The sequence below is a fragment of the Rhinatrema bivittatum genome, chromosome 12 (assembly GCF_901001135.1).
Source record: "Rhinatrema bivittatum chromosome 12, aRhiBiv1.1, whole genome shotgun sequence".
NCBI lineage: Eukaryota > Metazoa > Chordata > Amphibia > Gymnophiona > Rhinatrematidae > Rhinatrema > Rhinatrema bivittatum.
In genome coordinates this window covers 72,301,668-72,329,392 of record NC_042626.1, presented here as the reverse complement: position 1 = coordinate 72,329,392, position 27,725 = coordinate 72,301,668, and the positions used below count along the sequence as shown (strand labels likewise).

The following is a 27,725-nucleotide window of genomic DNA, read 5'->3' as shown; positions in this document are numbered from 1 at the left end:
CAAAGAAGGAGGGCTCATTTCGCCCGATTTGAAGAAGATGAATGCAGCTCTCAAGGTGCTTGCCAGGTTCTTATGGCCTGGATTGGCCCTGTTGGAAACAGGATGCTGGGCTTGATGGACCCTTGGTCTGACCCAGTATGGCATGTTCTTATGCCACGCTTTCAAATGGAGACCTTGTGGTCCGTAATAGCAGCGGTTCGCAAGGGGGAGTTGCTTCCCTGGATCTCACAGAGGCCTATCTACACATTCCCATCCATCCAGAATCGCAGCGTTTTCTTCACTTCATGGTCCTGGGTCAACATTTTCAGTTTCAGGCTCTTCCTTTTGGCCTGGCCACGGCCCCATGCACCTTCACCAAGGTGATGGTGGTAGTGGTGGCACTCCGGAAGGAAGGGGCCCTGGTGCACCCATACTTGGACGACTGGCTTATCAGAGCAAAGTCAGAGGCTCCCTGTCACCACAAAGTTCTCCAGCTTCTTCAAGCACCTGGTTGGGTGGTAAACTTAGCAAAGAGTCATCTAACGCCGAATCAATCTTTGGAGTACCTGGGGGCTCAGTTTGACACTTTCAGAGGAGAGAGTCCTAACTGCAGAGTTGAGTTCGCCAGTTGTTGCACTTGCAGGTACCCAGGGTCTGGGATTACCTGCAGGTTCTGAGCTCAATGGCCTCCACTCTGGAGTTGGTTCCATGGGCATTTTTTCATATGAGGCCTTTACACGCGGTGCTTTTGGCCCATTGGAAGCCAGAGCAATTCCACCTACCGTTGCCTCTCGAGGGTGCAGCCAGAGAAAGTCTCTTGGTTGCTTCAGACTTCCAATCTTGTCCTCGAGATTCCAGACTGGATAATAGTTAATACAGATGCCAGTGTCTCTGGATGGGGAGTGGTGTGTCAAAATCGTTCAGTCCAGGGTACTTGGTCTGCACAAGAATCTGCATGGTCTATAAACCAGTTGGAGACCAGGGCAGTCCATCTGGCCTTACAAGAGTTGTTACCATTGGTGAAGAGTTGAGCGGTGAGAATTCTTTCGGACAATGCCCTGACAGTAGCCTATATTAATCGGCAAGGCAAAACAAAGCCAGGCAGTAGCACAGGAAGTTCATGAGTTAATTCAGTGGGCAGAGAGACACCTGGAACGCATAGTGGCATCCCACATAGTCTGGGTCGGAAACGTTCAAGTGGATTTCTTGTCTGACTCGGACCCCAGCAAATGGGAGTTGTCAGAGGCCATGATGAACCTCATCCGGGATCGGTGGGGTTCCCCTCTTGTGGATTTGGCGACTCGTCACAATGCGAAGGCGTTTCGATTCTTCAGTCCGGCGCCAGCATGGAGCCGAAGGCGTCGAAGCTCTAGTCCTCCCTTGGCCGCAGGGAGTCCTTTGTTTTTCCGCCTTGGCTGATAGTAGGCAAGGTGTTGCGTCGCATAGAGAAACATCACGGTGAGGTGATTTTGGTTGCTCTGGAGTGGCCATGTCATCCCTGGTTTGCGGATCTGGTCAACTTGGCGGTGGATGGGCCGATTCGCTTCGGCCATCTGACGGGTCTACTGTGTCAGGGTCCCATATTTTCAGACTAGACTGCTCACTTTTGTTTAGCAGCCTGGCTTTTGAAAGGCGGCGATTAAGATGTAGAGGTTACCCGGAGTCAGTCATAACTACGTTGTTACAGGCCAGAAGGAGATTCACTAATATGGCTTATGTTAGAGTCTGGAAGGTGATGGATTCCTGGTGCACGGATCATGGGGTCCGGGCTCTCAGGTCTTCCATTGCTGATATTTTGTCTTTTCTTCAAGACAGTTTTGCTAAAGGACTGTCCCCTAGTTCCCTTGGGCTCTCTTCATGGGAGGATTGATGGTTCTGCTATTTCAGCTCATCTAGATGTTCTTCGATTCCTTAGAGGAACCATGAATTTGCACCCCCGATCAGAAGGGTTTGTCCATCCTTAATCTGGTCTCAGAGGTTTGTGTATGGCTCCTTTTGAACCTCTGTGGCAAGCAACTCTGAAGGACTTGACTCTCAAGGTGGTTTTTCTCGTGGTGATATGCTTAGTGAAAAGGATTTCGGAATTGAAAGCATTGTTCTGTCGGATTCCGGAGTTTCGTTGAGGACTGTGCCTTTTTTGCTGAAAATGGTGTCCACTTTTCATGTGAACCAGACGGTGGAGCTTCCAGCTTTTCCTTCGGTAGATTCTTCCACTCCTCATGCAAAGGAGCTCAATTGGTTAGATGTACGGCGAGCTCTATTGTGTTACTTAGATGTGACAAATGATTTCAGGAGGTTGGATCACCTCTTTGTTTTGTGGAGTGGTGTGAATCGCGGCTTCAAGGCTTCTAAAGCTACTATTGCACATTAGTTGAAAGAGGCGATTACATCCACTTACATCACTGTGAGCTCATTCTACGCGTTCGCAGGCAACCTCCTGTGTGGAGGCGCAGCTGGTGTCTCCTCGAGATTTGCAGAGTATCGACTTGGAAGTCACAACATATTTTTGCGAGGCACTATCCCTTAGATTTGGGAGATTCAGACTTCCCTTCTTTTGGCGAAAGTGTTCTGCGAGCGGGACTCTCCAGGTCCCACCCTAAGTAGAGGGTACATCCCAGGCATCTGGGTATGAACAGGGAAAGGAAAATTGGTTCTTACCTGCTAATTTTCGTTCCCGTAGAACCATGGATCAATCCAGAACCCGCCCAGTAGGTGAAGGTGGAGAGTTGACCGCTCAGCTGTAGTTTTATTCTTTCTCATGCAGACTTGTTGGAAGTAGTTTCGTACGTTTTCAATTGGTACCCAAGCACAAAAACCGGAACAATCAATCAATACTGAGGAACTGCAGGTGGCACTGGGGTAAATGGAGCAGTGTCAGTAAAACTTTCTCTGTCTCCATCTGCTGGCAGGGATGCATAAACCCAGGTGTCTGGACTGATCATTGGTGGTACAAGAACGAAAATTTGCAGGTAAGAAACAATTTTCCTTTTGAATATTTTATAACTCTGTGCAGTAGTTTGAGCCATTCCAGGTTTTACTGTGACCTTTTAGTTTACCTCGCTGTAAAGACTGGACCTTTCCAAGTGAGCTCAGGTGTATAATTTTAAACACCTTGTGAAAGCCATCGGTTTATCCTCTTTCCAAAGAGCAGAGTTCTCTAATATCCCTGTTTGTAGCTGTCTGTCTGATAGTCATACAACTTCTTCACATTGCAGGAAGAACTGAGAGCATACAGGACTATCTTTATTAACTGCATGTCACTGAGCAGTCCCCAAGGCATATTCCCTTGTATAGCTGAGGGGATGGCAGAAGCTGGAAAGACAACGGTGGTGGGAAAGGACATCGTGAAGAAGCTGGAAAAGCAAGTGACTACAGAGGGGCCTATGGTGTAAGTATCTGGGGCACGTTTTTCAGAGGCTGCTTTTTGAGAGTCCAGCTGCTGAAGATTACATGGTGGGTGAGCAGCAGCTGGCTGGCATGAACAGCTGAGGCCTTCAGGGAGCACTGGTTCACCCAGCGTGATGCCAGAGAAGAACATGGGCTGCTGTGATTCTCTCCTTCTTCCCCCATTATACCAGCACATTGTGTGCTCAAAGGATTCACACTCTAAAGGCTTTCAATGTATGTGGATCTGAAACTTCTCAGAAAATCATGAAGGGTGATGGGGAATTCTTTTATTTTCCAGTTTGCTAGTGCTGGATGAGATGGATCAGCTGGACAGCAGAGGGCATGATGTTCTTTATACAGTGTTTGAGTGGCCATGCTTAATGAACTCCAGGCTGGTACTTATTGGTGAGTACAAGGCTGCAGCACCACGTCAGATACACACGGAGAAACTGGAGCAGTGTAATAACACACCTAACCTCTGCATATTCCCTTGCTTGCACTACATGTTGATGGAAAGCAGTTCTTATGCCTGTGACTCATTGTGCCACTTTAAACAACACCAGCTCTGCTGTTCCTTAACCTTCCCTGCTTTCTATAGCTTCATGTGCTGGCACAGATTGGAGCACATGCCCCTTAGATGTGGATGTACTTTTCAAACACTTGAAGATGCAGGTACTTCATAGAAAAACTTAATTTCTTATTTCATGTGGTGCATAAATGATTCTTCCTTAGCGTTCAGGTAGGTCAAACCCAACGAGTGGGTTATGCAGATGGAGACAAAGTAAAAGCTGAAGTCATGGCTATATAGTTCCTCCCCGACATCAGCCTGCCAGTATTCTCCGTCTCCAGCAGATGGTGGGCATGTATGTCCCTACTCTGGATTGCCTGTGAATTTTAAAAGAAGAAAGTTGGAATAGAGATGTCGATGTAGCACCTCTTGCCTCCTGAGATGATACCGGGCAGTCCCTCTCTCAGAGTGCCTCAGTCTGGTAGCCTTGGACCTAACTTCTAATTAGTGGTTGCAGGCTGAGAGAGGCACGGTGGTGAAGACTTTAGCCCTCTCCCCCCACAGCCAGGACCCATTCCTGCTTCCAGGCTTCTCCCATTTTGGCGAGCGGTAGGCCGCGGGGTAGTTTTGTGCTCCGTTTTGCTGCAGACCATCTGCGCATCCGGGTGTCTGCCCATTCTCTTTTCTGCGTGCAATTGAGCACTCTTTCTGGATGCACATCTTGTGTGCTTGGTTTATGCGTCTGTCCTGGGTATCCAGTGGGACAAGCGGCCTAGGCGCGTGGGCTTGGACTCACATTATTTTTGCGTCCCTATTAGGCACTCTTGTACATGCAGGAAAGCTAGGTGCAGCCTTCATCGGGCTGTGCGCTTATAGTATGGTGCCCATGCTAAAGAAACCCAAGTGCCTAGCTATCTGTGCTGCCTGCCTCATTGGAGCCATTCAGCCGGAGCTTGTCAGCACTGCCTGGAGGCTCAGGGAGATTTGCCTCCTTCCAATTTTGCTGATGATTGATTGCCCATCTCCTCTGTCTGAGGGGAGTGGGACTGAGGGAGACACTGCCGGAGTATCTCCTCTCCTGATTGGTCCACAGGTCAAGTCCTCAGGGGACAGTGGCTCGCAGGACGTCAGGTTTGGGCCTAAGGGGTCTGAAATGGACACAGCCTCCTTTTTCCTGAGTGGCATTCTTCCAGGGATTGCAAACATTTCTACAGGGTCGGTCTGCTGAAGTGGCAATGCCTACTAAGGTAGGTTCGGGTGCTCCTCCGCCTGCCTCCACGGTCAAGTGCCATAACACAGTATAGTTTGAATGCAGGCGGATCACAATGATACTGATGATGACGGTGGGAACTCTCTTGGTGAGGAAGGGGATATTCCCCCAGATTGGGAGCCATATAGAACTCTTCTATGTTTCTTTCAAAGAGATGAGTTACCGGGTCTGATATCTTAGATGCTGAAGATCCTTGGAGTGGTTGGGCCTGACTCCTTGGGGATGCAGAAAAAGGATCCTATTTTAGTCATCCTGCGCAAGGCCTCTTGGATGCAATCCAGGAGTAGATTGATCTGGAATGGAATACACCTGAAGCATCCTTTAAAGGAGGATGCACAGTGGGTTTATACCCCTTGGATCCGCAGGCCAGAGAGCAGTTGCATTTCCCTAAGGTGAATTCCTTGGTGTGTTCTGTCACGAAATGTACCACCGTCCTGGTAGAGGGAGGTGTGGCTCTGAAGGATGCTCATAAGAGGATTGAGGCTATCCTGAAGAAAGCCTTTGAGGCAGTGACAGTGAACTTGCAAATTACTTCTTGTTGCACCTTGGTAGCTTGAGCTACTTTGCAGCTTTGGAAAGAGTCTGGTGGCATTGGGTCTGATGCAGGAGCTGTCTTCTCGGCTGATATGGACTGTGACTTGGTAAACACAGCTGCCAGACTTGCTGCTTCAGTTATTGCAGCCAAGCGACATTTATGGCTATGCAACTACTCCGCAGATACTATTTCAAAGTCCAATCTGACTAAGCTGCCTTTCAAAGGTTCACTTTTGTTTGGCAGGGAATTGGGGGGGAAAAAAGGTAAGTAAATGGGGCGAGACCCAGGTCTGGTGTTTGCCAGAGGATAAAAAGCCAGTTTCCCGGACTTCTCAGGTGAGTGGCCACACTCGAGACTATTGGCGTTTTCGGCCTTATAGGGGAGGAGGTTCTTCCCAGAGATCCCGTCCCTTCTACAGATCTCAATACTTTCACCCCCGAGGTCCTTGAAAGGATACGGGCTCCGGAGGCGGAGCTCCTCTGTCTTCCCAATGAAGGCATACGGGCTCACTTGGTAGTGCGGGAGATAGTTGGTCGAGTAGCCCAGTTTTATCACAGGTGGGCCCAGATTGCTTCAGATCAATGGGTTCTCAAAGTGGTTCGGAATGGCTATGCTCTAGAATTTCTTCACATTCCTCCGGATGCCTTCATGGTCTCTCCATGCAACTCCCCTCAGAAGAACATCAGTGGTTCCTCCGATTTGTCATCCTGGATCGTCATTACCAGTTTCAGGCCTTGCCTTTCGGACTAGCCACAGCGCCCAGGACCTTTTCCAAGGTCATGGTAGTGGTAACGGTGGCCCTTCACAAGGAGGGCATTCTAGTTCACCCATATCTGGTTGTTTCAAGCCAAGACATTGGAAGAAAGTCTGCGTTTCCTGTAAGGTCATTTCCTTGCTACAGTAACAAGGCTAGGTGGTGAACATGGACCAAAGTAATTTGCAGCTGTCTCAGACCCTGGAGTATTTCTGGGTTCAATTCAATACAAGGCAGGGGCAGAGTGTTTCTGCCAGAGTCTCTAATCCACTTGATGCTGCAAGTCTGATCCCTGCGGAACTCTATTCGTCTGACTGTGTGGTTTTATCTGTAGGTCCTTGGAGTGATGGCTGCCACATTAGAAGTAGTTCCCTGGGCGAGGGCACGTGTCCTCTTCAGCGCGCCATGCTCTTCTGATGGAGTCCACGGTTGCAGAACTATGCAGTGAGGCTACTCCTTCTGTTAGAGGTGAAATCCCAGTTGAATTACTTACACATGGATCATCTCAGGGAATTTCCCTTATGATGTTGGATTGGTTGGTACTCATGCCAGATGCGAGCCTCCAGGGCTGGGGGCCCCTCTGTCAAGAGTTGGTAGTGCAAGGGCGCTGGAATGCAGTTGAACATCATCAGACTGGAGGCGTAACTGCGATTCGCCAAGCAGCTAGAGGCTTGGGCGGTCTAGATAATGTCCGACAATGCAACAATGGTGGCTTACATCCATCATCAGGGTGGAACCAAGAGTTGACAGGTGTGAGGAGATAGATGCGCTCATGGTATGGGCAGAGCAGCATCTCCTAAGCATATCCACCTCTAACCTTGCTAGAAAGGACAATATCTGAGCCGACCCAGGAGAAAGGGAGCTAGCGACGAGGCCTTTCAGCTCCTGGTGGATTGCTGGGGTCTACTGGATCTAGACCTGTTGGTGAGCTTCAACAATGAGAAATTTTCATGCTTCTTCAGTCACAGGTGGGACTCAAGCAATGGGCACAGACACTCTCATTCAGGAGTGGCCACATGGCACCCTCCTGTATGTGTTCCCGCCTTGGCCTTTGATAGGCAAGCTGGTACAGTAGATTGCAAGTCAAACCAACACCGTCCTTTTAGGGGCTCTGGATTGGGCTCAAAGGCCGTGATACGTCGATCTCCAGAAACTTCTGGTGGGAAGTCCCCTCTAGCTACCGTTTTGGACGGATCTGTTAAGTCAGGGATTTATTCTACATGAGGATCCGGGTCGGTTGTGTCTTATGGTTTGGCTATTGAAAGGGCTCGGCTGTTGAAGCATGGTTATTCGCCTTCTGTAATTCCCACTCTTCTTTGGGCCTGTAAATTTTCTCCTTCTCTAGTTTTGCGTTAGAGTTTGGAGAGTCTCTTAGGTCTGGTGTTCTGAGCGAGATACTCAACTGCTCAAGGTGAACATGCCTTTTGATTTTGGAATTTTTACAGGATGGCTTGCCTTTAATACCTTGAAGTTTCAACGAATGCCTGCTGGGTTAAGAAGGTCATTACGGCAACCTATGTGGCTGCTGAGGTTGCCTTACCAAAGCAGATTAGACTGCATTCCATGAGGGCTCAGGCGATATGTGGGCAGAGCTTCGTTTGTTGGCTGCTGAAACTTGCCAGTCTGTGACATGGTCATCTTTGCACACTTTCTCCAAGCATTATCACTTGGATGTTAGGATGAGGGAGAATGCCGCTTTTGCGCGGGCAGTTTTTGACTGGGTTGCTGGCAGCCTCCTGCCTTTTTAGGGGTTTGCTTTATTACATCTCACTCATTGGGATTGACCTACCTGAATGCTAAGGAAGGAGAAATTACTACTTACCTGATGTCCTTTCCTTTATTTATTTATTTATTTATTTACGGGTTTTTTATATACCGAGGCACGTTTGCAAAACATCACCTCGGTTCACAATGTAACATAACTGAGCAACAGGCTTTACAATAATAACGTTTTTTAACAGGGAGGGGGTAAACATGGACAGGAGTAGATGATATGAGAATTATATACATATATACATGTTAGTTTTTTACAAGGGCGTTCATCAATGTAATCAGGGTAATTAGCAGGGGAAAGAGAAAAGGGAGGGGAGGGGGAGAATATTCACAGAGGGTGGGAGGAGGGGAGAGTAAGTAGGAAGGGCCTACCCTTTAGTGAAGGGTAGGTCAATCTCAGACCCACCCTCAGCTGCTGGATTTGGATTTTGTGGTTAGCCTTTTTGGGGCAAACAATGCAGAGTTATGATTCCAGCTCTTCGTTGATAACTGGTTGAGTGGCTTCTCTAGCTCATCTTTGCTAGATATGTTCCTTCTTTTGGCTGAGCTCAGTGTTCTGTTGGTAGCGAAACATGAATTGTTGCCTGTTGCTAATAATTTTCAAGTTTATTCAGGTTTGGCCACAGTTTGGCTTTTCCAGAGAATACTGGTGGGCTGAAGTCGGGGAGGGACTATATAGCTGTGACATGTTTTTGCTCAGTCTCCATCTGCTGGCAGAGGAGCATAACCTACTCGTTGGGATTGACCTACCCTTCACTAAAGGAAAGGAAATTATCAGATAAGTAGTAACTTCTCCTTTCCTGTGCATTGTAGGCATCGCCAATGCCCTGGATCTCACAGACCGAATCCTGCCCAGGCTACAGGCTCGGCCAAAGTGTAAACCACAGCTGTTAAATTTCTCCCCTTACACAAAAGATGAAATTGCTACGATCTTACAGGGGAGGCTGAAGGAGGTGAGATGCTGGAGCTTTTAACACTTCCATCCCAATATTTTCAGTCGGGGGCAATAGCTTAATGAGTAGGACAGGCGGGGGAGGAAAGTTAAGACATCTGAATTTGGGGGGGGGGGGAGGGATTGTTGCTTTAGGGTCTGAAAGTTGGGGTTTCAAGCTGGTTTATATTCTCTTCAAGTGGAAGGGCTTTTTCTGGGGTTTAGCTCCCCCCCCCCCCCCTGTAAGATGTTCCAGCTGACTTTTGATAGAAGGGTGTTTGCACTTCATAGCACTGGGGATCTCAGCCTGCATCCTTTCTTTAGCCAGATTGCTTGTACCCTTCCCTTATTACTCTGCCCCAGCACATTCTGACCTAAAATGTAAAAACGGATGTTCTGTTCCCGGAGGCAGACGCTTTCAAGTACTAGAGTCCACTTCCTCTGCCTCCATAAATGTTAATCGATAAGATGGCAGAAGCCTCCGAGTTGATTTGCTGCTAATATGACCCCTCTAGAAGAGGGGTGGGATAGTCGCTCCCCCTTTTTCCTAACTTTTCTTTTTATGCCTTTATTGATTGGAAGGTGTCGGGTGATCAGGTATTGGACAATGCTGCCATTCAGTTCTGTGCCAGGAAAGTTTCCGCCATGTCGGGGGATGCTCGGAAGGCGCTGGATGTCTGCAGGTAGTTTTGTCGCATGTGTGTGCTACTGCAAGTGAACTAATATCCCTGTGCAGGAAATAGGGCAGGCTCTCTTCCAGCTGGGAGCACCCTGCATTCTGGCACTGAGCAGCTGATAAACTTCTCCAGTCCATTTCCTACAAATTGAATGCAGCAAGCAACGCCTGCTGTGATTATAGATTAGTTAATTACATCTGTATTAGCAGGCGAGCTGGTATCCTTTTTCTGTTTTGTGCCCTGAAGCAGACTTATTCACGCTGCTTCGACGCCTTTCTTCTTCTCTTACGTGCTCTTGCCTCTCAGCTTTACTGCAACTTTACTTTACTGGGGCCTACTTGAAAGAATGTGTCCATGGACGTCCTCTAATGGCGGAGCCAGTGCCTGCCCAGGATGTGGCAGTCTGAGGCTGCAGGGTCAGCATTCAGATCTGTACAGTTGCCGGGCCTATACAAGAGATGCATCCAATGAGCAAGATGGTAATGACCATTCACAGTCATTTATTTAATTCTTCCCAATAACCATGGAAGGGGGAATTCCTGCTGCCAAAGCTCTCAAGTGTCACAATGGAAAGCAAAGCTATCCTGCATGCAGGGAAAACGGATCAGCGTGCTCTTACTTACTATCCTGTTAGTAGAATGGCTCAGGTTAAACCAGCGTTAGGCAGTCTGCCCCTCGTGTATGTGGTCTCTATTGCCGAGATAGTGAGAGCCCTAATACCCAGCCTCGACAGTAACTGTTTGAAGAGCGTGGTCCTGCTTGCCTGCAGGGGAAAGTGAGGAAAAGCAGCATATCTGATGCTTTCAGAGTGGGGCTAGCTGGAGGGATTTTTGCTTTCCTGGAGGGATGCAGAGCATTCTTCTCACAATGGTTTTATTGTGTAGCCGCCCAGAGCTGCTTTCCGGTCACCTTGGAATCCTTTCCCCCCCATTTTTAATGACATTTTGCATAAGGAATATTTTTCTTTTTCAGGAGAGCAGTAGAAATTGTGGAATCGGATGTCAGAAGCCAGACGGTCCTCAAACCACTGTCTGAATGTAAGTAAATCCCTTTCTCTCTCTGAATGAAGAGGAAAGCTGGCTGCAAGACTTGCCTAATTTTAGGCAGTATGCTTTTTCCATTAGTAGAAAGCTTCCTGAGCCATTATGTAACCTGCTAGAGCTCAGTGCACGCTTTGCAAACCTTGGAAACCAAGCAAAACATCTGAAAGTGTTTTAATTTCTGCCTGGCTCCTTTTTATAAGACTAATAAACGGCAACATGGAACTATATATTAGGTGTGAAATGACCTTGCATGCTCTGAGGACAGGAGTTCATTTTGGGATATCTTTTCCACCAGCAACTTAATTTTTTTCCCTAGCCGAATTCCGCAGCAGAAACAGGCTTTGTGTGTTGACTGGGAGGAGCTCCTCTCCTCTGCTGAGGGGCCTAAACACGCTGCCTCCATTTTCTCACAGCTTCAAGCGCTAGCTGGTTCTGTATGGTCTCTGCCTTGGTTTGCTAGTGATTGAGAGCCAATCCTTTTAATGAAGGAAAAAATACAGCAAATGTAATGCCTCAGGTTTGTCGGGCTGGTGCATTTCAGCCCAGTGGTCTCCTGCTGCTAAAAGGTGGATTTATTTTTATTTATTTATTTAACATCTCTTTTATACCGATATCCGTTCGCACATCGCATCGGTTCACAATAAACAGAAACTTTTGGGCGGTGCCCTTACATGTAACAGATAACTTAGTGAACTAGGAAAAATACAATTAACTTTTGGGAGGAGCCCTTACATATAACAAACATCAATGGGTAGATGCAAAGCAATAGAACTGTAACTATAACTATATACATGAGAGTGCACAGTACAAAATCAGCGGACATAAGGCATTCATAACAAAATGACATTGTATAATTCACAGGGGGGATAGTCTAGCCAGTGCCCGTAGCTCTATAGCAGTGCATTTAGTGGAAAATAGTTATAAAATGTTATTTCTGTGGTAGTTACCCCGTGTAAATTGAAAAGCATGGGGTTACGAGAGGATTCTTTATGCTGGAGAAATTGTGGTCAGGAGGGAACCTTCTACCACATGTGGTGGCTGCGCCCTGAGATACAACCTTTTATGGAAATCCACTGAGAATTGGCTGAAGACTTTACTTACAGACTGATATTCAACTCCAACCTAAAGAAATGCTGTTAAGTTTTTTGAATCAGCAGGTGCAGCTACAACATGGTTATTTTATCAGAGCCGTAGCACTAGCGGTGCGGGGTGAAATAGCCAGACATTGGAAGGAACCATGTGCACCTTCCTTTTCTTTGGTTCTATGCAGACTGAAAGGGATTTCTCATATGGAATATTTGACGGCACTGAGAAGAGACAGGCTGGATAAATACTATAAGAGTTGGCGAAGTTTTCAACAATGGTCTAAAACTCACAATGTCTGAGTATGGAGCAGGAGGGAGTTAGGGGGGGAGATAGAAGGGATTTTATCTGTATGTATGTATTTCTCGAGAATTCTTTAAGGTTGTTTCATGTTCGTATGGGATACCTATCCCGCTTATTTGTTGAAAAATATTCGAAAAGTTGTAACTGTATGGTACTGATGTTTTGTATCAGATAACAGTTGTATGGTCTGTTATGTTGCATCACCCTTCTAATAAACAGAAAATTACAAAAAAAAAATAAAAGGTGGATAGATCAGGGTGTCTTAGGAATGATTTGGCTTTGACAGTACGTTCAGTTAGTTGTATATATTTTTTTTTCCCTAAATCTTCAGGTACATCTCCCACTAAAGCGTCCTCGGCACATCTGGTTCCTAAGAAAGTTGGCCTGCCCCATATCTCCCGGGTAATGTTGGGAGTCTATGGCGACAGAATGACATCAGATGGCGGGGTCACGGAGCATTCGTTCCCCCTGCAGCAGAAGCTTCTTGTCTGCACTCTCCTGCTTCTAATCAGGCAGTCGAAAGTGAAAGAAGTGTCCCTGGGAAAGGTAATGCCCTCGCTCATGAAATCTTTAGGGAGGGCCCGTGTAGCGGTGACCTGCCCGGATGCAAAGCACATCAGCGCCAGGGACGCCGTCTCTTACGTTCCTGCACCCCGGGACTTTATTTTATTTATTTATTTATTTAACAACTTTTAATATACCGACGTTCGTGGAGCACATCACGCCGGTTTACAAGTAACTCAGTTAAAGGAGGAAATTACAATGAACAGGGGGCCGGGGGATGGGAGCAGGCAAGAAAGGGGGGGGGGGGAAGGGAGACAGGAAGAAAAGAGGGAAAGATAGGTAGCATGAGTGAGAGTATAAAAAACAACCGTTAACATAAGAGATAAAAGGAACTTATTTACAGAAAAAGGAATATTTACATTAGTGACAATTAGCATAGGATTGATTATATCGGACTAAATTGAACAATTTTGTAAAATTGTAGGAAGATAAAGGGGAAAGGTGGGCAAGGAGAGGCGAAAGGGAAAGCCTTGGGAGGGGGGGAAAAGCCTAAGGAGGGGGGAAAAAAGGCCTAAGGAGGGGGAAAAAAGGCCTAAAGAGGGGGAAAGAAGGGAAAGCCTTAGGAGGGGGGGGGGGAAAAGGGTGGGTGGGGTGGGGGGATGGAGGCTGGGAATCTGAGTGGGGGGGGGATTATGTGGGAATGTATAGGATTGGTTGGAATCGGGGTAGATTATGTGGAAATGTTTAGGTTTGGTTGGTTTCCGGGTAGGCCTTTCTGAAGAGCCACGTTTTTATGCCTTTTTTGAAGGTGGTCAGGCAGGGTTCAAGGCGGAGAAAGGTAGGGAGAGTATTCCAGAGTGAAGGGCCCGCTATGGTAAAGGCCCTTTCTCTCGTGGAGGTGAGATGGGCGATTTTGAGGGAGGGGGTATGTAGGGTACCTGCGTGGGAGGATCTGGTAGGACGGTTGGTTATGCGGAAGTGGGGTGAGTCCTTGAGCCAGGGGTTGGGTTCGTTTATTCTGCCAGCAGCGAGCTATTTGATGTTCACCCCCAGAGAAAGGGCGGTTATTGACTTGTCAGGCTAAGCTGATGTGTGTGGGAGTGCAATACGTGGTTCTCCAGACAGGACGGCCATGGATGAGATGGAGCCTAGCTATGTAGCCCGAGGCTAGAGCCGTGTTTTGGTGATTTTAAATGACAATCTAGTAGTGCAGTGGGGTCAGAGTAAAGGGGCAAGCCTTTCTCCTCCTCGTGTACCTGCTGGTAACTTCATCCCCGGGGTTCTCTGACCTGCGCTGTAACTTCTCTTTTGTCACAGCTGCATGAGATGTACAGCAAGGTCTGCCGAAAGCAGCAGATGGCGGCAGTCGACCAGTCCGAATGCTTATCCCTCTCTAATCTCCTGGAGGCCAGGGGCATTTTGGCTTTGAAAAAGGCCAAAGAATCCAGACTCATCAAGGTACGGTGTTTTTCGTTTATTCTGCCAGCAGCGAGCTATTTGATGTTCACCCCCAGAGAAAGGGCGGTTATTGACTGTGTGTCGCAAGGATCAATCCATTCTGATTGTAGCAGATTCTGTGGAAGGGGTTATCAAGGGAAAGAGGGCTTTTTTTGGTAAATTATACCATAATCTGCAACAGTGCAGACACCCAGGAAGGGGTGGAAACCAGGAGTAGTGATCTAACAAAGCTAGGATTTTTGGCAGCTGACATTTTTTTTTGCCCCCACAATGTGTTCCTGCTTCTCTGTACTTCCAGCTCAGTTAGAATTAGGCCTGGGATCTGGAGCCATAAGCCTTCATTTGCAACTGTCTGGGGATTCCCCACCCCAGTACGGAGTCTGGTAATGGCAGTGACAGTCCTGGGCTCTTTCTGGAACTGTATGGTATTGGGCCCTGAATCAGGCCATCTTGTGACAGGGCTTCCTCTCTCCTTCTGGGACCTGTAAACACTGCATCTGTAGTATTCCCAGCCCCAGCCAACCCAGGGGGCAGCAGAAATGACCTAGGGACCTTCCACACGACAGTGCACAGTACTTGCCACCTGAGGCACTGTACTTTGCCTGAGGTGGGTGGCTACGACTGAATGCTAAAAAGTGAAGAATCCCAATGGAATAGTGCAATATAGGAATGAAATTCTGATGTGGCTAGAACGAGAAGGATCTACTGTAAGGGTTTATCATATAAGATGGCGAAACAGATTGATAAGAGTGCAAAAGACAGAAGCATGCTTGGGTGCATAGGGCGAGGAATAACCTGCAGGAAAAAGGAGGTGATAATGCCTTTGTATAAATCTTTGAGACTTCATTTGGTAGAATACAGTGTACAAATCTGGAGATCACCTCCTCAAAATGATATAAACCAGTTCCTGTTCATACCCAGATCAGTCCAAACGAGTGAGTTTTGCATACCTATCAGCAGATGGAGGCAGAGAATAGAAACTTTTCAGCTACTGCCACTTGCAGTCCCTCAGTATTTCTGTTTCCAGCAGATGGTAGAGGTGTAAATCTGCAGTCTGGAGTTTAAAAAAACCCAAAAAACAAGATGAGAGGGGAGAATTGCTCCCAGGGGTGCTAGGTTCTGTGGAGGACAATGCCCCTGGTAGAGCAGGGGGGCCTGTGGTCCTCCTTTTCCTTCTGCCCAGTGGCACTGGCTCCTTCATACCCTGCCTCTTCCTCCCCCCCTATGAAAGCTCCAATTCTCTCCAGAGCAAGATCAGCTAAAGGGAAGTATTTTCTAATTTGTCACTGCATTGGGGGTGTGGTCACTTTAATGAACTCTTGGGGGAGGGGGGGGAGAGAGAAAATGTCAGAGGCAACGCTGGAAGCAGCTTGGTGCTGCTGGACAACAAAGGAGCTTGTGCAGTAAGTTTCCCGTGGTGTGGGCACCACTGAAGGAATTTTAACTGCACAAAGGGTGAGAGAATGATTCAGGCGCATTTTGTTGCTTCAGGCTCCCATGCTGGCTGCAGTGGGGTGACATGGGAAGTGCTACGGGGCCTGTGGTGTCCGGTGACTGCTGGGCGATTGTCTGCTCTCGGTGCCTGTGCAAGGGCAGTGAGGAGGGATCTTCGGGGGAGAGTCCTGGTCTTCTGCGGATGCCGCTTGGGGGAAGTGGTAGCAGCTGCAGGCTGCTTTTGACTCTGACACTCAGGAATGGCAGCCAATCTGGAAGGTGCTCCCATGTTGCAGAGTTCTGCAGGGGAAAATGCTACGGACACCCCGCTGTGGCCTCATGTTGGGAGGATTCTCGGAGAGAGAAGGGGTTCTTCTGGCCATCCCCATAGGATGGGAACTGAAGGAAGAGAAGCTTTCTTTGCTTGAGTTTTTCCTTAAGCACAAGGCCTTTTTGGAGGTGCAGAAAGGTCCTCTGGAAATCTCTGCTAGTTTCTTGTTGGGGGGAATAATTCATTTGGGGAATCTGGGTCCCTGGTGTGTGAGGCTCCTTGAAGGGCCGTCGTGCAGGGAGAATAGAGTGAGCAGGGAGTTGGTAACTCTAATTGATCTCAGCCTCGTGACTGTGGGGAGACTGATTGCCAGTGGTCTGGCTCCCTCCTTCTTACCATGCAGCTCACTCACTTCTCCCTTGGCTCTTGGCTTTGCCGACTATTGTTAAGGCAGTGTTTGGTTGCAAGGAAAAGAAAATCAGCCTGGACGCTGGGAGATGAGCCTGCTTGGCAGGGGAGGCCGGGGAGTAGCTGGGAACTACCTTGGGACAGTGTCTCTGCTGTGTGGGAAGTTGCGTGCCGGCAGCGCTTGCAGCTGCAATCCCCAACATGGCAGTGTCTACAGAGTACAGGAAACATTGCTGTTCAAGTAGGGACGAGAAAACCGGATGCGGTATATAGTAGGTTCATGGCACGAGCCGGTTGGAAGAAGTTCTCCAGAAAATGGATGAGGTCTCCACTTTGAGCTTCCAGGCTGTTGGTTGCAGTAGCTTCATGGCACACGCCCGCTTGTGCTTGGTTCAACAGGTCCGGATGTCTTAGGTGGGTTCACTAACCATTGCGAAGCGGACAAGAGCGCTTGGGAGCGGAGGTGGCCTACATTGATGCCTTGTATGCTCTCCTGCATATGTCAACATGAAACATGGTGTCCGGCCATTTCATCCCGGCGTCTCCTCTGACTGCACAGTTGGTCAGTGGATGCATGATCCAAATCTTAGCTGCGTAATCTCCCTTTCAAAGGCAAACTACTGTTTGGGGAAGATTTGGAGCAGCTAGTAAAGCTCTTGGGCAAGTCCTCGGGGCTATGAGTGGCCCAAGGACTAGCCTATCGGGAGCAGGAAGCATTTTCCAGGCTGATACCATCCAGACCAAGGTCCAACGGGAATTCTTTGCAAAGACAAGAATCGGGAAAGCAACAGTACTTTCAGAGGACAAGTAGATCTGCCCGAGAGAGTTTATGGTCAAGGAACCGGAGGAAGTAAGGCCACACGATGAAACGAGGCTGATCCATTCTTCCCTGGAAGCTGTCAGGAAGGCGATTGGCCTTCTCTTACAAGGAGTGGTCAGAGATCTTTACAGATTAATGGATCCTAGAGGTGATAAGACTTAAAATTTGTTCGGCCAGTCTGAGAAGCCAACATATCACCTTGTACATCCTTTGTCAAAAGAGAGGTAGTGAGGGATACATTGCAGTGGCTAAAAAGCCTGGAGGCAATAGTGCCGGTTACCCCGGAGGAACGAGGCCAGGGAAGGTACTCTGTTTACTTTGTGGTTCTGAAAAAGGAAGGTATCTTTCAGCCTATTCTGGATCTGAAGAAGGTCAATGTGGCCCTTCAGTGCCCCCTTTTTGAATGGAGATCTTGCGAGCAGTGATAGCTGCAGTTCACAAGGGGGAGGTCCTGGCATCGCTGGATGTAGCAGAAACCTCTCTGCACATTCCCATCTGACCAGAACATCAAAAGTCCCTGCGGTTTATGGTGCTGGGAGAGCGTTGTCCATTTCGGGCTCTTCCATTCAGACTGGCAACAGCATCACAGACTTTCACCAAAGTGGTGGTGGTAGCCGCAGCACTGCGAAAGGAAGGAGTGCTAGTTCACCCTTATTGGCTGACTCATTTCAGTAAAGTCTGAGTTGGAGTGTTGTGAGTCAGTTCAGTGGGTCATCTGGATGTTGCAATCTCTGGGCGGGGGGGTGAACTTAGCAAAGAGCAATCTAGTTCCATCTCAATCACTTGAGTACATGGGGGGACGGTTCGACACCCGCATGGGCAAGATAGTCCTCAACTTCAGATAGGGTGACGAAGTTGCAGGCTCAGGTCTGTCTGTGGCTACGGATTTGGTACCCAGGGTCTGGGATTATTTGCAGGTCTTGGGTTCTAAGGCATCTACACTGGAATTAGGTCCATGGGTCTTTGCTCATATGCAGCCCCTTCAAAGAGCGCTTTTATCCCGGTGGAGTCCACTGTCAGAGAATTTTCAGCTTCAGGGCTCCAGTCTCTTGTGGTGGCTTTCTCATCCCCGTTTGGAGAGAGGAGTAGAATTGGAAATTCCGTTCTGGGTGGTGGTAACCACCAATGCCAGCCTCCAGGGTTGGGGAGCCATTTGTCAAGGACAGATGGCTTAAGGTCAGTGGTCGATAATGGAGGCATTATGGTCCTATTAATTCGTTAGGAATGAGGGCAGTTCACAGTACCCTTTTTTCTTTCATCAGTACAAGATCGGGCAGTGCGAGTTTTCTTGGACAATGTGACAATGGTGGCTTATATCAATAGCCAAGATGGGACAAAGGGTCACATGGTGGCTCAGAAGCTCTTTTTTTTTTCTGGGTGGAACAGGACTTTGTGGGACTGGTGGCATCTCATGTAGCTAGAGTGGACAATGTGTAGTGGGACTATCTAGGCTGTTAAAAGATAGATCTGGGAGAATGGGCGCTGTCTACAGAGACCCTGGATCTCATTCGGACCAGGTAGTGTCGCCAGCTAAACCTGATAGCTTCACAGCGCAGGGCCAAGGCAAACCGTTTCTTCAATTGCTGGCAAGTCATCAGATACAAAAGAATTCAGTGCTCTAGTCCTTCCATGGCTGACTGGGATCCTGTTATGTTTTTCCCCCATGGCCTCTTATAGGCAGAGTGTTGTGACATATAGAGAGGCCCCCGGGAAAAGTGATTGTGGTGATGCCGGAGTGGCTGAGCCAGTCGTGGTTTGCAGATCTTGGAAATTTCACAATGAATGGACCCCTAAGGCTAGGACATTTGCAGGGGTGACTTCGTTAAGGGCCAGTCTTCTCGGATTGGGCAGATTTCTTTTATTTTGCGGCCTGGCTTTTGAAAAGAGATGTTTGTGTTGGAAAGGTTACTCTGAAGCGATTATTAAGTTGCTTCAAGCCAGGGCACCATCCACCACTGGCTTAATTTAAAGTGTGGTGAGTGTTTGAAACATGGTGCCTGCAGGAAGATCTTGACCCTACATATGTGGGCAGTGTCTCGTATTTGGACCTTTGTACAAAAGGGTCTAGTAAAAGGTCTGGCTTATAACTTGCTGAGAGTGCAGGAGGCAGCTTTAGGCTGTTTCCAAGGTAAGGTTCAGGGGATGCCTTTGGCTTCACATCCAGATGTGATTTTTTTTTGTTTTGTTTTTTTAAGAATGTGAAGCATTTGCGTCCTCCAGTCCGCAGAACGTGCCCTTTGTAGTCCTCGGGGTTCTGTGTGCACTTGTCTTTGAGACAGGAGACTCTGAAGGATTTTACTTTTGAAAGCAGTTTCTTGGTGTTAATTTGTTCAGCCAGACTGATCTCTGAACTTTAGTGTTTGTAAAACAGTGCGGAAGTCCTGAATGTTAGCAATGGTTTCAACCGATGTAATATTCTCAGCTTTGGAGAATCCAGTGTTAATTAATTAATGTGCTTTTTCATTGTGGTGATCTCATCGATCTATATTCCTGGGTCTCGTACTTGTCCCGAGGGTGTGATCTGAAAGTTACCCATGTCTAGGGGCAGCGGTTTAACTGGAAGGTTTTCTCTTTACCATACAATTTCAGTTTTATTTGTGTTTAGTGTTTAAGCTGTGTCAGTTCTTGTTGTATTGGCTTCATGTATGTTGAGAGTGATGATGCTGTATTTTCAATTGTTTTGGCGAAAGGAATGTAGAACTGTCGTCTGCGCATAGTTTTGCTAGTAGTGTACACACAGGAAGCATGTAAATGTTGAAAAGTGGCGCTGAACTCTGAGGGTTACCTGTCTCGCTTGGGAATGTGTCAGAGGTGTGGTTGCCCAGTTTGACATGGAATGTCCTGTCTGCTAGGAAAGAAGAGAACCATTTGATGGTGCTTCCTTCTACTCCAGTTTTTCTCATCTGATGACATAGCAGGGTATGGTCCACAGTGTCGGAGGCTGCTTTTAAGTCTATTAGAACCAGGACATAAGGTTTGTCATTGCCAATCCCCTGTAGTACAGGATCTATTAAAGATAAGAGTAGAGTTTCTGTTAGCTATCTTTTCTGAATCTGAATTGATTTGGGTATGGAATATCATGGTCTTCTAGGTGATTTTCCAATTGGTATAGCACCTGCTTTTTCTAGAAGTTTTGCGATAAAAGTACAATTATACAATTTCTGTTTGATGTGAGGGCTCCGTCCTAGAGAGGGAGTTAAGTTAGATTTTGATGACATTCATATTGGCTTGGGTACAGATCAATACTGAGAGACTGCAGGTGGCGCTCTGTTGGATAGCGGTGTCTGAAAAGTTTTTATTCTCTGCCTCCATCTCCTGGTAGGGATGCAAAACCCACTCTTCTGGACTGATCTATGGTATTCCAGAAACAAAAATTAGCAGGTAAGAACCAATTTTCCTATAGTTGACCAATGACAGCTACTAAAATAGTTGGCGGTCTGTACATAAAGCATATGGGAACAGACTTGAAGGTTTTCAAATACCTTCAAGGAGTAAATGCACAGGAGGTAAGCCCCTTTCAATGAGAAGGCGGCTCTAGAATGAGGGTTAGAGGGGCCTGACAGTAATCTGAGGAAAGGCTGGTGAATGCATGGAACAGCCACTAATGGAGGGGGCGGAGACGAATTCAAGAGAGCCTGGGATAAGCACACAAGCTCCATGAGGGAGGGGAAGGGAAATAAAACTGAGAAGGAAGTGAGGATGGGTTGGCTGGATGGTTCTTCTGGTCTTTATCTGTCCTCATACTACGTTTCCCTCTCTGATTCCACCCTCCTTTGCTAGCCACACACAATGCACCTTTTTTTAATTGGATTAGCTTTTTTTTTTTTTTTTTAAATCTCTTCCATGTGTATGAAATTGTTTTGTGATATTTTTGTTTTATTACTAATTTAAGTTGATAGATACCACTATGGGCAAACTGGAACAGCAAACCTATAATAAACTTGGAATGGATTAGCCTGATGCTGTATTTTTAAGTTCCTGTACATACCCAGATCAGTCCAGATCAGCGGGTTTCTGCATCCCAACCAGTAGATGGTAGCAGAGAACAAAGCTTTGAGGCACTGCTACATAACCGAGAGTGCTGTCTGTCTCCAGCAGATGGTAGAGGTGCATCCCTGCAGTCCTGACTGATTTGGTGTTTGGAGACTGGAAGTTGCTCCCCGATGTGACAGGTTCTGTTTTTTTGGGTCATCCCTCCGGTTGAGCCAGGCGAACCGGGGGGGGGGGGGGGTTTAATACCCCTAATGGTGCTAGCCCATGAATTCCAGGGCCCCTGATAGCCAGGGACTGGCTCCCTCCTCTGTGCCCCGAGGTCCCCTCCTATCCGCTGCTGACTCACTCAGGGAAACATCCCCTTCGGGGCTTCTTAATTCTTTTATTGTTTTGTTAAGTTTTATTAAAAAAAAGGTTTTGTGTTTCCTCTTGAGCAGAGAGGCTCAGCTGGACAGTCTGCCTGCGCGGCAGTACTGGGAGCGGTCTGCCCTCAGAGGTCCGGGGCCGAGACGGGGGGAGCATTGAGTTCTTCACAGGGAGAGCGGGTATTGTTTCCAGGTGGGGACAAGTAAGCTTTTCCGCGTGCTGAGGCCAATCTCTGATAGCGGGGCTGTTTTTGGTGTGTGCATGTCTCTCAGCTGCTGCAGTTCTTCCCATGCGCTGGTATCTCTAGCGTGGCATCGTTTCTGGCCGACCCGAAGACCACGTGGGACGGCCTTCCTCGCTGCGATGCTCTCCGGGGCTGAAACAATGGCTGACAAGCCACAGGAACAGGCTTGTTAAAGCCTGTGGTGTGTAATCAGTCTGCTTAAACTCCCTCTCCCTTTGCACGACTTGCGCATTGGGAGAAGAGGGATCCTCCTCTAAATCTCAGAAGTCTAGGAAGGCTCTGCATTCAGCAGGGGCCATGGCAGGGCCCAAAGTGGGGGTGCCAGTCCCTCCGAGGCGGATTGTGTCCTGAGTGCTCCAGCCAGTGCGGAGTCTGGCTAAGAAGGTGGCTAAGCATAGGCCCAAGGAGAGGGACTTGGGTTCCTCTAAGAGACCTTGGAGAGGACTCCGACTTGTATTCACAAACATTGGGGATCTCATGATGGGCGTTCGGATGTGGACAGTGAGGACATGGCCAATTTGGAGGATCCGCAAGGGGATGGGGCTTCCTCTCCTGAGGTAGATCCGGATGATCCAGACTAACGTACCCCTGGCCTGGACACAAGTAAGGACGATCAGATCCTTCTTGAAGGTGTTGGGAATGATGGAGACAACCCTCGGGTGGTCCATTTGTTTAAGAAGGAGTTGAGACCTCTCATTCCCCAGGTTTTGGCTCTGGAAAAGTCAGATAGCAAGGGAGTTAATCTGGTCCTAGATGGTCTGAGGCGGGATTGAAGGTGGGGACAACGATGACAAAACTCTACCCCTTGTTGGAAGAACATTTGGACTGTCTTAAGATTCCTAAAATGGATGCAGCAGTCTTGGCAGTTACCAAGAAGACCATAATTCCTGTGGCAGGGGCTGACGCACTGAAAGATGTTCAGAACTGCAAACTGGAAATCCAGCTCAAACAGATGTTCAAGGTGTCTGCTTTGAATCTCTGCGCGGCAGTCTGAGCTAGCATGATGCAGCGCGCATGCTTATGTTAGATTCAGAAGCCTCCGTATCGGGCGTCTTCGGGAATGCTATCCCCTATCCAGGCGGCCCATCTGGAGGCAGGGGTGGCTTATGTGGCAGACACTTTGTATGATTTGGTGCACATAGCGGCTCGGAATATGGTCTTGGCGGTGGCGGCACGGCATCTTCTGTGGCTGTGCAACTGGGCAGCAGACATGTAATCTCCCTTTTAAGGGGAACCTTCTCTTTGGGGAGGATCTTGATCAGCTTATGAAATCCTTGGGAGAAACCAAAGACAATAGATTGCCAGAGAACAGGAAGAACGTTAAAAAGACCACCTCTGTTTGTCCTCGTTTTTGTGAGATGAGATTTTGCTCCGGAAGAGGAGCTGCCTCCTCGGAGTCTCAGCAGCCATCCACTCGTCAGCAGTCCTTTTGACCCACTGGCAGATCCTCCAGGGGACGGAGAAGTAAGCCAGCCCAATGAGATCAGGCCTGCCCACTCCTCACGGGTAGCGGTCAGGGGCAGGCTGTCCCATTTTGTTTACGAGGAGTGGGTGAAGATTACCTCTGATCAGTGGCTGCTTGAGGTGATAAGAGACGGCTATGCTTTACAATTTTCTTGGCCGCTCAGGGAAGCCTTTCTGGAGTCGCACTGTGTTTCCCGAAGCAAACGGAAGGCCGTGGAAGGGACTCTGCAAAGACAAATTTGGAGGCTATTCTTCCCGTGCCTCCAAGCAAGCAGGGACAGGGAAGATACTCTATTTTGTGGTTGCAAAGAAGGAGGGCACCTTCCGTCTCATCTTAGATCTACAAAAGGTAAACCTGAGCTTGAAGTTTCTGCGTTTCCGGATGGAAACTCTCTGCGAACAGTGATTGCGGCAGTCTGCAAAGGAGAGTTCCTGGCGACGTTGGATCTTACCGAGGCTTACTTGCATTTTACTATATGGAAGGCCCATCAGAAGTTCCTGAGGTTCAAGGTGCTGGGGCAGCATTTCCAGTTTCAACCGCTTCCTTTCGGGCTAGCCACAGCGCCTCGTACCTTCACGAAGGTGATGGTTGTAGTAGCGGCAGCCTTGAGGAAGGGAGGGGTGTTGGTACACCCATACCTCGACAATTGGCTCATCTGGCGTAAGACGGAAGAGGAGTGCGTTCATGCGGTGGACCGTGTGATCCAGGTGTTGAGCTCACTAGGTCGAGTGATCAATCTGGCAAAGTCATCTGGCCTCATCTCAATCCCTGGAGTACCCAAGGGCCTGGTTCGATTCCTGGAGCGGCTGGGTGTACCTGACTGCGGACAGGTTATCTAAATTGTAGCAGCAGGTGTCTCGTCTGTTACATCTCCCAGTTCGAGGGTCTGAGATTATCTGCAGGTCATGGGCCTGAGCTCACTTGCGTCCGCTACAGAGACACTTATTATCCCACAGGAACCCAATGTCGGAGCAATACCACTTTCTATTGCCACTTCTGAAGGAACAACACACACACATATAAGGGTCAAACAGGTATTACATTCCTGTGTATATATTTTAAATTTTATTGTTTCAAAATTCTAAAATAACACAATACATTTTATACCACTCATCCAATCACCCATACACAACCACTCACAAAAAATATTACATAATCATTTTCCAAAAATACAATTTAACATACATAAATTGATAGAATCACAGCTCCATTATTAACTGTATTAACATACAATGTTCACTTTTTTTTTTCTCTGCATATTCCTCCAAGGGAAAAAATGATACAATCCTTCCACTCTTCTAAATATTTCCGACAAGGGACCCTTGTTTCACCAATCAGGATTAATTGTCATCATGTAAAGGATCACCACATTTCCACACAGGAGCCATTTAAATTCATACGTCTGTTTACTTCAAATCTTTGTCAATACCTACTCCAATCTTTATTTTAAAAAACCTCCCCAAAATCTACTCACAAGAGAGCGTGCATCGCATAATTTCTGAACTCCAAAGTATACACTTTCCATCCGCAATCACTAGCGGAAAATAACGTTTTTTTTTCTTTCTCTTTAGCTTCCCAATGCTTCACATGACAAGAGTTTGTCAGTTTCTGCTTCTGGGGAATCTAACCCTGGGGTCTAGTTCACCCTATTATAGGAGAATGTTTTTTGTTTTTGTATCTTGGCTTGGGTGCCGGTCGATACTGAGGGACTGCAGGTGGCACTCTCGGTTTTGTTGCAGTGCCTCAAGCATTTGTTCTCTGCCTCCATCTGCTGGTAGGGAGGCATAAGCCCACTTGTCTGACTGATCTGTGATATTACAGGAACCGAAATTAGCAGGTAAGAACCAATTTTCCTTTATTCATGGTGACAGTACAAAAATAGCCCAGCTTCCTTAAACCAAAGAGCTGCTTGTAGTTTAGCAAAAAGTTGCAAACTGGGTCCGATGTCACCTACCTTGCACAAATGTGCAGGATAATTTAGTGGCAGTTTCTCACCATGGCTGTTCTCCTGGGGTTCAGGTTTCTATTATAAAAATGGGGCCATACTGCTTGCCAGGCATACTTGAGAAGCGTTGTAAAGGGGTTCAGCTCAGCCTTTTATTATGGTTACACTGCTTGACGTGGAAGCTGTGGACGTCATGTGAAGAGCGATTCTGTTTGGTATAAAGCTGTGATGTTTGAGAATGCCCTGGAGAGGCTGTTCTAGACACTTTGTTTTGTTTTTTTCTGCTGTCCAGTTTCCAATACTGGGAAGTAAGGCATCTGAATCGTTTATTTTTCAGATTTCTCTGAACATAGAAGAGAAGGATGTGGAACACTCGCTGAAGGACAAAGTTTTGATTGGAAACATCTTAGCCGGGGGTCTGCCTTAATTCTTTGTATCTAAAAGGGATGATTTTCAAAGTATTTTATATGTAATTAACTTTTTTTATTTTTGGATTCTATGAAAGCCTTCGATCAAGGCACCCAGGACTATCTTTCCTGTTAGAAGCTGAAGAACCAAACTGATTTTAACAGTTGGGAGTGAAACTTCATTTTATTGAAATATGAACATTTTAGTTTTTTTGTTTTTAAGATAAGAGTAACATCAATAATAAAAACCTAATTTTTTATTTTATTTTTTAACGAAAAGCAACTTACAAAGAATGTATGCGTGAGTAATATTTTGTTAAATGTGATTGTTTAGGGCAATAACTATTCTCTCAAAGCTTCCCCTGTTTTTCCAGGGTTGAGGCAGGAGCGATTCATTACATTTTTAGGCTGTGCAGTTATTCAGGAATCCACCCTCTCTACAATGTTGTAGGTAACTGCAAGCAGAACTTTTTGGGGTTGGCACTAGCGTGTCAGTTTCTGTGTGGCACGCTGTCATGGACTTGGAAACCGCTGTGTGCGATGCTTATCCGCCCAGTAGTCCTGCTAACTCAGCTGTTTGGCTTCTAGGCAAGCAGAATTCCTCTAGTGCTCCCAGACTGAATGCGACTCTTATGATGTTGCACATAGCAATGCTCAGACTTGTTTTCTTTTCTTCCTCGCACATCTGCCAGCCTGCTTTCCACAATGTTCTCACTGGGAGTGTTGCAGACTTTCAGCCCCTGCTTTGGGTTCCATTAGCAGCAGCCTTCTGACCTACAGTTTCATTAAAGACAATTGCACCAGAAAGCACTGGGCTTCAGGGCGTGTTACATGCTTTTCTGTGATGTCAATATAAAACTCACATTCTCAAAGTGTGAAGAAGAAATTATTAGAATAGATAGACTCATGTGAGGAAGTGTATCCCTCCAAAGCTGAAGTTTCTCTTAATAGTATCCCTGCAGTTCTTTTAATTGTATTATAGAATCATAGAGTATATAAATTGATTTCATGAATTGTGAATCAGCTTCTGTTACTTTTAGTTTACTTGGAGTTTCAAGAGCAGCTGTCTTGAGTTATGTGGAATAAAACTATTTTCAGCCACTCTGTTTTTTTCATGCCTGATATCCTGCTGTGATCTTGGAATGATTTTCTGCAGGGCCTGCTCCTGTACATGAAGCTAACCATTTGTGCTTACACTGAAAAAGGAACAGTCTTCCATGTGATGCATACAGTTTCACATTCCTTGTGCTAATGTGCCAGTACTGACCCATTTTCTAGATATTTCCTGAAAGTGTTTTGCTAGTTTTTGTTTCCTCAGTTGGTGTCTTGGTAATTCAGTTAAGGGCCATGTTCTGTGTGGCTGGGACTTGCTTTGTCTGTATACTGGCTGCTGACTCTTATGATTGTAGGTGTGTTAGAATGAACTTGGATTGTACTAAACAAATTGAATAAGGTATCCATAGGACTCTCATTGCCCTTTAGCAGATTTATCATTCTGGGGTTTGTAATTAGCCCCTGGGCTTGGATGATCTACATTTTATACATGTGCCACCTGTGAAATGGAAAGCCTATTGGCTGAGAACTCTAAAACTGCTTCCTGAAGTTCCGATATATTATCTCCTACCCGCTGACAGTTATTACCCCAATTATGGCTGAGAAAAGTGTGCAGCATAGGGAGATGAGTTAACTTACATTTTCAGAGTTGGTGACAGAGCTGTTCTCAGATCTTTGCCAGTTACAGAATGGCTACACAGATGTCATTCTTCTACCAACATCACTCTCCCTATCAAATAAAACAAATTCCATGTGTGATAGTATACACCCACTGCTATACTCTTACCTATCTGCCACCTGGCCAAGATGAAGAAACAGATTGACATGCTAGCAGAAATTAGGAAAATAAAATTGGCAACACAGTAATGGAGACTTCAGAATTTGATTGGGTTAGTGTCTCAGGTATGCTACAGAGCTTTAGGTTTTCTGGAGCCATAAATGAATGCTTCATGGAGCAGCTGCTCCTAGAATAGACAAGGAGCAGCTATTCTAACTCAGCAGGAGGCAGGACCCATTGCAAGGGCTTATTATCGTGGAACTGCTTTGAAATAGTGATAAGGCAACCAAATTTCACTTTCTTATCCTGCTAGACCAGTCCAGACATGGGTTATTC

The 27,725-nt window shown here is 47.1% G+C and overlaps 1 protein-coding gene across 4 annotated transcripts in view; it reads left to right on the top strand.

Annotated features, from left to right (window-relative positions):
* The window catches only part of CDC6 (cell division cycle 6), a 46,609-nt gene extending 19,950 nt beyond the window's left edge, over positions 1 to 26,659 (top strand). For all 4 annotated transcript variants that reach the window (XM_029573714.1, XM_029573715.1, XM_029573716.1 and 1 more), the window contains 8 exons: positions 3,195 to 3,367; positions 3,665 to 3,771; positions 9,020 to 9,159; positions 9,720 to 9,820; positions 10,787 to 10,851; positions 12,575 to 12,789; positions 14,065 to 14,205; positions 25,489 to 26,659. In XM_029573714.1, the coding sequence (XP_029429574.1) occupies positions 3,195 to 3,367; positions 3,665 to 3,771; positions 9,020 to 9,159; positions 9,720 to 9,820; positions 10,787 to 10,851; positions 12,575 to 12,789; positions 14,065 to 14,205; positions 25,489 to 25,578 (1,032 nt within the window). In that variant the 3' untranslated portion in view covers positions 25,579 to 26,659. The remainder of the gene's footprint in view (positions 1 to 3,194; positions 3,368 to 3,664; positions 3,772 to 9,019; positions 9,160 to 9,719; positions 9,821 to 10,786; positions 10,852 to 12,574; positions 12,790 to 14,064; positions 14,206 to 25,488) is intronic.
* Positions 26,660 to 27,725: the final 1,066 nt, after the last annotated feature.